The sequence below is a fragment of the Botryllus schlosseri genome, chromosome 10 (genome assembly GCF_051294905.1).
Source record: "Botryllus schlosseri isolate E-star chromosome 10, Bs_hap1, whole genome shotgun sequence".
Taxonomy (NCBI): domain Eukaryota; kingdom Metazoa; phylum Chordata; class Ascidiacea; order Stolidobranchia; family Styelidae; genus Botryllus; species Botryllus schlosseri.
The window spans coordinates 5343004-5355946 of NC_137245.1; the positions used below are offsets into that span (position 1 = coordinate 5343004).

General features: G+C 41.2%; 2 protein-coding genes across 4 annotated transcripts in view; both read right to left on the reverse strand.

Annotated features, from left to right (window-relative positions):
* LOC145448434 (Golgi-resident adenosine 3',5'-bisphosphate 3'-phosphatase-like) overlaps window positions 1–12943 on the reverse strand; it is a 253019-nt gene that overhangs the window by 181859 nt on the left and 58217 nt on the right. The window lies entirely within an intron of this gene.
* LOC145448627 (uncharacterized) lies at window positions 4903–7140 on the reverse strand. Of its 3 annotated transcripts, none has more exons than XM_080327072.1 (4): window positions 6761–7140; window positions 6426–6629; window positions 6229–6364; window positions 4903–5232 (listed from the first exon to the last, which is right to left on the reverse strand). In XM_080327072.1, the coding sequence occupies exons 1-4, from the start codon at window positions 6779–6781 to the stop codon at window positions 5132–5134; spliced, it is 462 nt and encodes a 153-aa protein (XP_080183198.1). In that variant the 5' UTR covers window positions 6782–7140; the 3' UTR covers window positions 4903–5131. The 3 variants fall into 3 exon arrangements, with proteins under 3 accessions (XP_080183198.1, XP_080183196.1, XP_080183197.1); XM_080327070.1 differs by lacking the exon at window positions 4903–5232 and adding an exon at window positions 5259–5488 and having other exon boundaries at window positions 6761–7128; XM_080327071.1 differs by lacking the exons at window positions 4903–5232; window positions 6761–7140 and adding an exon at window positions 5261–5488 and having other exon boundaries at window positions 6426–6743.

Consider the following 12943-nt stretch of genomic DNA (forward strand, 5'->3'; position numbering starts at 1 on the left):
TTCCTTATCAATAGGCCTACTATCATTTTCATCCCATGATGTGGACGAATGCTTATGCTATCAAAAATTGGATACCTGCTGGTATGCATCAAAATGAATCAAGCTCGTCACCTATCACATAGCTCAATTTGCACCTTTTTATAATCCATCCAATCAGAATCGTTTTCACAACTACTTACTTACTTGAGTACTTTTAAAGTCAGTCAAATCTACTTCTACTTCAAGTAGTTTTAGGTTGCTTATGAAAGAAGTACTTCTACTTGTACTTGAGTAGATTTTTTTCGTCGCTACTTCTACTTCTACTTGAGTAGCTATCTTGACTACTTTGACCACCTCTGCCCGGAAATCGACATTGTGACTTTCAAATACCTCGTTATAGCGATTAAACATCATATGCAATTATTACATAAAGGGTTTCTGTATGTAAGCATGTTTCAGTTGTTGCATGATTAGCATGCTTGATTATTTTGCTTGATTTAGCTTTGTATCATCGGTCCCCACCCTATGATTTTTATACATGAATCAAAAAAAATCTACTCAAGAAAGGTATTGAATAAAATAATATGTGTCATTATATAGCCTGATCTAAGATCTGCACTTCACAATAAAAATGATTGCTGGTTTGCTCGTGTTGAAGGTTACAAAGAAAAATGTATTCGCCGATCGAAATTTTGTTTGCATCCCCTAAAACAAAAACATCTGTCAGAGACCCTATAAGTAGCGCACGTCGAAATTGTAGACAAGTTCACGGAGTGTATGCATGAAATTATCATCGATAATTTTTCAAGTATTTTCGGTCCCAGGGATTCATCGGTACCCCATCTCCGCTAAACGGTGTTGCATAAATCACTGTATCTTGTGTATGTTCGGATTGTATGTTCGGATTGACCATATAAGACAAAGGATCATGTATATATTTCAACTAATGCGATGGATGAGCCTGGTGCATTGCCATCAACCTCGTGATATCGGGTTTCACTTTGGATAAAAACAATCTCAAATCACCACGTCGAACTATGTCCAGTCGGTTCCTTTTGTCAGTCAGAAGCGTTGTCACGGCACTGAAAGCACGCTCTACCAAATATGAGCTAGGGAAGGTAATGAAGAAAAGTTTCACCCGATTCCAAATCTCTGGGTATTTCTCTTTAATTTTCCTCTGTAGCCAGAACGATTGATATGATGATGTATTGAACTTCGGTTTGAGCTCAAAATCATTCTGTAATGTAATAAGCTTCTCCTCAAGAATTCCGTGTTCGGATATGTCGCAGAATGGATTTAGTATCCAGTCAGGAATTTCTAACTGGAAGATGTCCGTAAATCGAATTACCATGTCCTCATGCAGTTTTTCAAGATGAGTCCTGTATACTTCGACGTCAATATCGGGTATGCCGGCGGTACTGGTATCAAGCTCTTGCAGGCTTGAAAACTGGAAGAATTCACGTCGTGCTAAATTTCGCTGATGCAACACGAGCCTATTTCTGAACCCGGACAGCTCCGACTTTGCCTTGATAAGATTTATCTCATTACCTTGAAGAGATAAATTCAAGTCATTAAATTTGGAGAATACGTCCGTCAGGTAAGCGATGTCGTTTCTCGAAACCAGAACGTCATGCGCAAGCCCTGGGTCGCAGCTCTGCAAAAATTCCACTACAGATTGGAACAGCGAGTAAAATCGCGCAAGGCAGTTTCCCTTGGAAAGCCATCGCACCTCGGTGTGCAGCAACAAACGTTCAAATACTTCGTCATTGTCATTGCATATAGTTGTTTGAATAAGCGCGTGTTCAGGGCGTGAGCTTTAATTTTATTCACTGCTTTAATAACAGTATTCATGGCGTGGTGGAGACGAACGCTTAAATTTTTTGCCACCAAATGCTGCCGATGAATTACACAGTGAAGTGTGAGTACACGGGGATTCGCTGCCTTTAGAAAGGCGTTGAAGCCACGATAACGACCGACCATGGATGGAGCACCATCGGTTGCGCATGCTATGATGAATCTTTGGCTGCTTTATCTGGGTGGATTTTTGATAAATGTTCCGAAAGTCTTGAAGGTTTCATTGCTTCATTCGAGAAAACTTTATTGCATAGCAAACACATAGGCTGAAGCTCCGAATCGGGCGCAGGAATAAACCCATACCGAAGGTAGCTCGAGCTGTATTGTCTACATTTCCGTTTCGCGGAACTCATAGTAGCAATCTGATTCAACGACAGCAATAAACGTCCCTACGCCTGGTTGAAAGTAAATGTAACACGCTTTCTGGGATTCAGCCGACTGCCGGATATGTCCATTGACGGACAGGATTAGCATTGTCAGATAATAATGGGCTTTCTGGTACAGCTGATTGCCAAATCTGTCGATTGACGGACAGGATTAGCATTGTCAACTAACAACAGACTTTTCCGGCACATTTACGGGTCGGTATTGAAAACACCTACGCCGGGATCGACCGTAAACTGCCCTGACTGAATCGATATTTAATTCTTTTACTGCGATTGGCCTGATTTATTTATCATTATTTCCCGCATTATAAAGCAGTTGCGGTCCAATGCTATACCCCTCATTTGTTCTCAGCGCCCCCTTAACGCCCACTTGCATAGCCAGCGCCCCGCCAATCGCCCATTTCATGTCCAGCGCCCCCTTGACGCTCGCCAACGCCCCCAGGGGGGCGCTGGCGCCCACTTTGGGAATCACTGCTCTAAATCATTGATAAATTTATCTAAATCATATTGTACAGACCAACGTGTTGTTAAAGGGGACTTACGAAGTGCTGTTTCGGCCCTGAGTGAAGGTGAACTTAGACATGAGCTGTCGTGAGGTCCATGAAGCATTTTATGCTAACAAGAAGTTGTTGGAGCATGTTGTTTCTGGAACGTGATATGCCACGACTCGTATAAATACAACGTATATGTACACAAACGCTTATTAATGCTAATCTAATTTTTCGACTGTCCTTATTTTTGGGTCGATGTCGATGGCAACCCTGCCGATAACAGATATCATAGGCCGATATTAATATGGAAGGAGCAGAGAACCATTTCGCCCATAATATTGTATATTAGGCAAATGGCCCTTGTACATGCCACAGACAGCTGAGCAATATATGAGAAAACTGAAATTAATAATAACTATTGCTGAATTGTGCACATTCATTGAAATTTGGTTTAACCCAAAAAGCAAAACGTGATACAGAATTGCAGATCAGTCCAGTAGAGGTAGATTGTAATGCAGGAAGCATAGTTTCTCTGTATGCTCATCGAGTTAAACTCTGGCTGCAATGGTAAATCTGTCCCGCATCAGGTATCACCCTTTGCGTCGTCGATTTCTTGAGAACACGGAGCATTGAATTTCCAATATTTTGAATTTTTTTTTATATAGGGATAGACTACAAACTATGGACTTTTCAAAATTCAGAACTACCAACTAAAACTAGAACTGCTCAAAAATCAGTAGTTAGTTGATGATCTGATTCTAGGCCTAATTCTTCCAAATTAGATTAAAATTAAAATTAGAGCAAAGAGGCATTGTAAATTAAAATTGAATTGAATTATAGCTCAACAGTTTTTCCTAATTCAAATAACCTTAATATTGTAAAAATTCATTTTTTCCAGAATTTGTTACAATTAGAATTGCAGCTTTACAAATTAGACTATAATTAGAATGATAAACTACAGTCTTTTCCCAATTAGTTTTGAATTAGAATAAGACCATGGCAACATTTCACACATTAGATTGGAATTAGAGCAAAAATAGCAATCACAAATTAGAATGGAATTAGATTACCTTCACTTAACCGTAATTGGTCTAATTAGGCTTGGACTGATCAAATTGTCCAAGTATGGGTGCGGGTGGCGATCAAACACCAACCATGTCGATCTGTACAGGTAGGCCTAGTCTTCGAACTCCTCTTTCGACCCGAAAGAAATCCGGATTCCGACATGAAGAAATGCGAACCAGAACCGCAGCAGGAAAGCAAAGACTAAAATGTGGATTTTGTGTAATTTACTACCCAAAATGGTCCCGTTCCATCGATCACGGTGCCGGAAGATATCAACATTCCAGGGGTTCTATACCAATACCGAGAAAACCATTACCGAGAACGCTATTACCGAGAATGAACATTACAGAGAATGGACACCACAGAGAATGGACATTACCGAGAATTGACACCACAGAGAATGGACACAACCGAGAATTGACACCACAGAGAATGGACATTACCGAGAATTGACACCACAGAGAATGGACATTACCGAGAATTGACACCACCGAGAATGGACATTACCGAGAATTGACACCACAGAGAATGGACACAACCGAGAATTGACACCACAGAGAATGGACATTACCGAGAATTGACACCACAGAGAATGGACATTACCGAGAATTGACACAACAGAGAAAGGACATTACCGAGAATTGACACAGCAGAGAATGGACATTACCGAGAATTGACACCACCGAGAATGGCCATTACCGAGAATATGGACAATACCGAGAACGGACATTACCGAGAATGGACATTACCGAGAATTGCCAATGTCGAGAATCTAACTTACTGAGACGGACGTTGTCGGGAAAATTATACCTGAGAATTGACACCGAATGTGGCAACGCCGTGATGCACATACACGCGATCTGTACCTACATATGCATGACATGCCTGCATGATAATTCTACCTGTTACAATCGCAGAATATTTTATCAGTAGGCTGCCGTTTTACTCAGCAACCTGACAACTGACAGCCAACCATTACGCTATCTTGCATATAGTCACGCTATATTTCCTTGTCGCTCCTTTCCTACTGTTATAAAGCTTCTAAGGCTAGCAAAAATGAGAGACTGAGAAGTTCTGAATTTACTGTAAGCCCAGAAACTCTAGTTCCAAAATTATAATAAATCATGTTCCAGGTTATTTGCATTTTATTACTTGTCTGTGGCATGCTAAAATGAAACATCCAGAGGATAAATAGGTACAGCGGTGATCACCAACACAGACTTGACGTTTCTTCATCAGAAAGGATGCTAAATATGTGGTGATCGCTATTATCTATTTATTCACTTAGATTGTATGCCACTCTTGGCAGAAAATCTGTAGTCATATCGGTTGACCACGCTGCATCACAAAGCCGCTTCAATTTGTCGGTAATGTCGACGTATTTTTTCTTTTTTTTAGGCGTTGCCTGGCCTGTCGAAGTTTGTAACAGCTGCACTCGATTTTGCATGACATCCATCCTTCAAAAATATGTGTATATTCAAGTTGAAACCAAGTACACATATACATCTTCCATTGTTTATACTCATTTGATACACTCTAAAAATTTCCAAATGGTTACGTGACATCCCCCAACTAGAACGCGGAAGCCGTGATGCCAGCCTTCAACAGAATTGTTGGTTCGGTGCATGCCACCGATGGTGCGTTGTCGCACATTCCAAATGCTGGGTGGGAACAGCGGCCGCCTATTACTGCGTTGTTGATCATTCGTGATACCTAAGGCAGAAACAATAATGAGTTGAATACTTCATATATTCGCGAAGCAGATCCGTACTATCAATGTTTGATATAAGTGGTAATGAAAAGACGTTATTGATGGACAATTCGCAAAAGTGTCATCAATCTTCAGGGGTGAATCAAAAGGGGGAGAGGTGTGCTTTTTTGCAATCAGGCAATGTTTTAAATTGTAGTAGATTAATTGGGTTAAATCTATGTACGTTAGTACGTACAATTGCCAGTTCGCGTTTACGTCTCTACACGCATAAACATATGCCAGTAAAGTTATATATTAAAATATAGAGTTGGATAGATTATTTTATTCAATTCAGTATGCTGATATGTGAATAATGACTTGGTCACAAAGCGGCGAAAGCGAATCGCGAACAAATTTCTGCGCCGCTATTGATGACTTAATGTGCGAATCGATTAGTCTTGTTGGTATATAAACGCATCGCAGACATAATCTAGTCTGACGGGTGGTAATTATAAAGATTTAGGTGGTTAAGATATAACAACAAGGTCGTGAAGATACAATAATAACAATATGAACATCGTTAGAGTAGTCTTCGATTCTACCCCATAGTTTTAGACATCTCAACACACCAAAAATGCTATACTATCTTACACTGATTCAAACCTGATGACGCAATACAAAATATTCCAGATCAGCAAGAATTTCGATGTGGCCAATCCAATCCGCAACAATAAAAAACATTGCATCTGGTAATATAGCCTACCTATATATGTATCCCTGAAATAATTAGCCAAGTCTTCGGCAAAACTTGGCCAGCCCGAGTTGGAAGAAGTCAATATTTCGAAGCACTGTTTGACGTCGCACTCGGGCACAAAAGCAAGGGCCGTCAAGCACTTCACCTGAAAGTAATCATCCCGTTTTACACTTAGCGTTGACGCCGTAGCCAAAATGAACGCTTACCTGAGCGGAGAAACCGGAATTAGATTGATACTCAGTTTTCAAACCTAATTCCTGGACCTTTCTCTGCACATTTTGGCTCAAATGAAATAGGCAGCCCGTGATTTTAATGTTCGGAAATACTTCCGAGAATGCTCGAATCGCTGAGGATTCAAAGTCGTGCATAAGTGTTGTCGGATTCAAGTCTGGCCTTCTTTGTTTTAGCACCTGTTGATATAGGAGTAGGCTAATCAGTTACGCATAGTCGAATATGCAGACTCCAATATGCACCCATGCTCGTGCAGGTGTAGCGCTCTACACATGTTTGTAAACCCATCGAAACGACGTCTATGATTTACCTGCAGTAACTCTTTGTACATGGATACGTCTTTATGGGTCAAGAGAGCGTAAACTCCAGTTTCCAGACAGTTTCATGATCTTTTGTAAAATGGATGGTGTACATCTGATGGAAGAGATTTGGCACAGTTTTAAATGTGCCGTCGGCGTGCCATTCTGTGTAGGGGAGATGTGGTACCGATGGATAACTGGGACCGAAAATACTTTGAAAATTCTCTATGATAATTCCATGATTACACTCCGTGGACTTGTCTACAATTGCATGCTGGCAAAATCTTTCCTCACATACAAAAAAATTCGACGTGCGCGAGCTATGGGGTCTCTCATAGATGTTTTTTGTTTTTGGGGTGTAAACTAAATTTAAATTGACATATACATTTTTCTTTGTAACCTTCAACACGAACAAACCAGCAATCATTATCACTGTGTAGTGTAGGGCTTGTAGCAGGCTATAATGGCACCTATTATTTTTTTCGGTATCTTCGTTGAGTGCAACATACGTTAGCGTCATGGCAAGTAAACATATCGAAAGACGAGCTTCAAACGTAATGAAACTTGACGTCATTATAGCACAATTCGAGGACTGCATTCAAAAATAGACTTGAAGGTTTGTTGCCATGTGTGCGTAACAAACTATTTATTGAATCATTTGACTTTACCGCCGTTTATCAGGATTTTTCCTTTTTCATATATTTAATTCCAGCGACTAGTTTTGTGAATAACATTCAACCATTTCAAATTCAAATCCAACCCCCGAAAACGGTTGATCACTACTCTTTATGCATTCGGTTCACAAACGGTATTGCGCGATTCACGAACGAGCCGAAATAGCAAACAGGAAACTCAAAATTATTAGTGAATTTGTTGGAACGTGTTTCGCGGTCTCGAAAAATTGTCTCGCGGACCGCAGTTTGAGAACCACTGGTCTGGCTAGACGTGAATACATTTCCCATAAAACGATAATGAAATAACATCATACCTTTGAACCATTTCTTTTGCCTCTACTATGCCAAACGTAGCACAGTGATTGTGTTCTTGAGATTGCTTCAGAACGATTGGTGGCTCTGATTCTTCAAGGACTTTCAATGAACACCGACATTTTTTTTGTCATAATGCGTGCATAAACTGCATATCCAGTACGAAGTACCATTCGAAACTTTCATTCTCTTAAATACGAACTCGCCAACAGCGACTAACTTATTTCCTCGCGTCGAAGTAATGTATTTTGCTAATACATTAGGTCCTGATTGTTCTGCCATTTCGCCGTCCACCTCTCTTAGCTGACCAACACCTGTCATGACTTTTAGGCGTAAAGCATGTGATTTACCGATACGGTTGGTTTTAAATCAGCTGATTGTCTCGAACACTCCACATTGGTGTGGTGATGATTCCAACTACGGCATAACATTGAATAATTTCGCTTCACTGGCGCACAAATCTGTAATAACCTGCTGTGATTCTAATCTTAAAAGAGCATAATATGATTAAGAACCCCTAAAGAAACTATGGTTCGATAAGGAATTCCGTCGCTTCTCTGGCATGGATACCTCTAATAACCCATCAACCTGCTGTGATTCGTATCTCAATTCGTTTTATCTGCTTGCCAGCGAAAAGGCAAACTATGACATAATAGTTTTCTTCAAAGAAACGGATAGGCTATCTGTAATACTAGCGGAACTCATCGAGCTGCTGTGATTGGTATGAAGCAAGAAGGCATCAATTCTTTCAAATCTCGAAAAGGGGATCTAGGCGGATCATGGCCTACATTTTCGGTTGATGCATCTTAGTCATTTTCAGTAAACGGTTGGCTTTAGGCTACCAGTAATGTCCTCTCAATAATGTTTACTTTGCCCGACTTAGAAAGCCTTATAAGGCTATTCTGCACCTTCCCCTTCCAGCAGCATATTGTTATTATTATTTGTTAATTGTTGAGAAGGAAACGATGCGACGCTTATCACCTTATCGGTGGCAGAAAGTAGTACGAGACATTTTACAGTAAACGGGTTAGATTACCACATTTCTGTCCTGTCTCATGTGCACAATGACTATAATGCACGCATGTTATGCATATGCACATTGCACATTGCACAAACACAAATCATATGTGCATCACTCTCTAATTTTTCACGAGGCTGCGCGCACTCCCCAACTCACTGCGCGGTCCCTTGGACAACAGCGCGGTCCCTTGGACAACAGCGCGTAACAACTATAAATAACATTGATCCCAACGTCCTGATATTAGGTATTTTCTGTTTTAGATTTCACGACATTCTTCATATTCGGAAATATACATTCTCGGTAATGGCCATTCTCGGTGGTGTCCATTCTCTGTAATGTCCATTCTCGCTATTGTCCATATTCTCGGTAATGACCATTCTCGGTGGTGGCCATTCTCGGTAATGTATATTCTCTGTAATGTCAATATTCTCGGTAATGTCCATTCTCTGTAGTGTCCATTCTCGGCGGTGTTCATCCTCGTTAACGCCCATTCTCGGTAATGTCCATTCACGGTAATGTCCATTCCCGGTATTGTCAATATTCTCGGTAATGTCCATTCTCTGTGGTGTCAATTCTCGGTAATGTCCATTCTCTGTGGTGTCAATTCTCGGTAATGTCCATTCTCTGTGGTGTCAATTCTCGGTAATGTCCATTCTCTGTGGTGTCCATTCTCGGTAATGTCCATTCTCTGTGGTGTCAATTCTCGGTAATGTCCATTCTCTGTGGTGTCAATTCTCGGTAATGTCCATTCTCGGTGGTGTCCATTCTCGGCGGTGTTCATCCTCGTTAACGCCCATTCTCGGTAATGTCCATTCACGGTAATGTCCATTCCCGGTATTGTCAATATTCTCGGTAATGTCCATTCTCTGTGGTGTCAATTCTCGGTAATGTCCATTCTCTGTGGTGTCAATTCTCGGTAATGTCCATTCTCGGTGGTGTCAATTCTCGGTAATGTTCATTCCCGGTAGTGTCCATTCTCGGTAATGTCCATTCTCTGTGGTGTCAATTCTCGGTAATGTCCATTCTCTGTGGTGTCAATTCTCGGTAATGTCCATTCTCTGTGGTGTCAATTCTCGGTAATGTCCATTCTCGGTGGTGTCAATTCTCGGTAATGTTCATTCCCGGTAGTGTCCATTCTCGGTAATGTCCATTCTCTGTGGTGTCAATTCTCGGTAATGTCCATTCTCTGTGGTGTCAATTCTCGGTAATGTCCATTCTCTGTGGTGTCAATTCTCGGCAATGTCCATTCTCTTTGGTGTCAATTCTCGGTAATATCCATTCTCGGCAATGTCCATTCTCCGTGGTGTCCATTCTCGGTAATGTCCATTCTCTGTGGTGTCCATTCTCGGTAGCGTCCATTCTCTGTGGTGTCCATTCTCGGTAATGTCCGTTCTCGGTGGTGTCAATTCTCGGTAATGGTTTTCTCGGTATTGTCCGGACACCCATTCCAGGTACGTAACAGTCAGAAGTGGTGGTTGGAAGTTTTTCTACGTTTCCATCAATCATAGTCCATATTCTTATAAATGCTACTATTTTAAAATCCAAACTTTGCTACTCTAAAAACTTCGCCTCTGTGTGTGGAAATTGAGCTAAATATGCTATACAGCATTTATTTTAGACAAATATTGCCAACAATTTTTGTTCTATTCCAACCCGTAGCAGCGAAGTCTTTGGGGTATAAAATTCTGGATTAAAAAGTGTTTCTGTGGGTAATTCAAAATGAATCCAAAATCCCATTCTTCAACAACTTTGCTCTTACAGTGCATATCAATTGCGCTACAAGCATAGGCGCCAACTTTAATTTTTTTACGAGGTGTCGAAGTGTTGTGACGTCATAATTGTTCCATGTCGATGACGTCATCGTCGCACTAAACGCACTTTACTACATGCCGCTGCTATATGCGCACTGCGCAGCATTAAACCATTCCCGTGTCGTTTTAAATCGGCCTGCACTCATTAATATCAAACCATGCAGTCGAGTTATTAAATGGAATCTTAAAACAGTACGATCATTCGAAAGTGAGTACTGCGGCCTGCGCTGCGAACAAAAATCAGAATTTACGTCACTGAGAATCTGGAATTGCATCAATGTTATTCACGCACAAAGCGCCGCGTGAGTAACGAAATACACTACGCCTGCCAAGTAACATACGACAACTCTCGAATATTTCAAGCAGACAATAATGATGATTACAAACGTGAAATCGCGCAGCCAATCAGTAATTGTCTATTGCGGCTTCTTGCTTCGCATCGACCAACTCGCATCTCGGCAATTGTTTGCTGATTAAAACAGTGATTTGGGCGGCATTGCTGCATTTCCCGATATAGGTTCGCAAAGCATTTCGGAGTACATTGGTCAATTTGCAAATTCAATTTGTGTGTCGGAGGCCACCAACACATACTATTTAAATTACTTGTTGATAGCCGCACAAATTTGCCTCTACGGCCGCAGGTTGGCCACCCCTGGGCTAGAATTAATTCCACTTCCGGGCGCATGCCACGATCTTATCAATAGAAATCCGATGTCTGCCTAATGCCTAATAGTTTAGTATTCGATATTGTTGTTCTCGATAAGCGTAACGGTACATTCAGCAATCAAGTTGATCGTCGTTCAAACGAATCGAATTATTTGTGCCACCCAGAGTATTGTGATGCATTAATATTTGACATGGCATGGCCTACTGCACGTTCATAATGAAAGGAACACTGAAAAATGACTTTGTGTGACAATTTCGGAGTAAGAATGTATCCAGTCAATAACAAGTAATATGGATGATTGGATGATGACAAATGAGAAAGCGAGTATTCTAATCAGAATCATGAATTCCAATTTGCAGGCACACACCCTCCAATTTCACGCTCCTATATTACCAAGACTATTACGAAGCTAGCTAGCTCATGAATGGTTTTGTAAATGAATATGGGTGCACATAATTTGGATTTCAGAAAAGCAGAACGTCTGTTTGGGCGCCTGGTAGGGATAGGAGATCTAGGATGGTGCTTCTCAGTACACGCTAGGCGCGTAGCCAGTCAAAAAATTAGGGGGACTTGGATTTTTTTCAAATTTATCAATATGACATCAATTTAATTCGGGTCAAGTACATGTGTAAATGGCGATCATATAATCTCTTCGTATGGACGATTATAGGCGTATGATAAGCTTGCCAAAGAGTCCGGGAGTGCTGTCAGTCCCTGATATCTGGTGAACAATTAAATACGCGCGCGTATTACGCAGTCTCGGCGACAGTTTTCGGAAATCTGAACTTGATGGCACCGCTTTCAAACCTTAGTCGTCTTTCAGAACTTGAGCCATGATACACATTTTCTGATCGTTTATTCAAGTATTAGCGGGAATCAATTACGCATGTTAAAGTCTATTTGCAGCGATTCGATGTTACTGAGTATCGCGATTTCGCTTTTTAGTCAATATGACATAAAACAATCACTAATTAGCGTAAACGCGACCGCATTGTCTCCAAACCAGCGAAAGATAAAAGCCAAAGCATGTTATGCCCAAGACGCAATAGTTAGGCCAGCAATGATAGCTTTCGCACCAGGCCTATTGCAGATGCTATTGTGTAGGCCAGCGATGATATCGTGCACACCAGGGCGAAGCGGCCAATGCAGATGCGATTGATCAAGCCTGAGGAATCAGGCTAGCTCGATACGCGATAAATCGGGCTAGCGACCAGCCACGCGCACGAGAATGAATGACCTAATTTAGTGACCATCTCAGCGGGAGATCATCACAGACTTTTCTCCCTAATTGACAAACACGTTTCTCGCAAATCAGCCGCGAGAAACACCGTGTTTCAAATAGGAAATTTTAACCCCCGAAACACCCGTGGCTACAAGCCTGGCACACGCGCATATCGAAATCGAAGACGTCTTTAACAAGGTCGCATTGATGCGCCTGATTACTAATTACTGGTCACAGATCACTTAGGCGTTTGAGCATTTTGTACGAGGTGGCAGCCACCTCGTAAATATGGTCACGAGGTGGTGCAGCGTAAGTCGGTGCCTATGACTACAAGTAGGCCTACTAGGTACCCTACATGTGTCAGTAAAATTTGAATGTAAATATCTTTAACGCATCGTTATGATCAGGATCTTTGACCCACATCCAATTTTGACACTGACCACAATTTATTTGCCCTATATGAAAATTTATTATTGCCAGGAGTTTG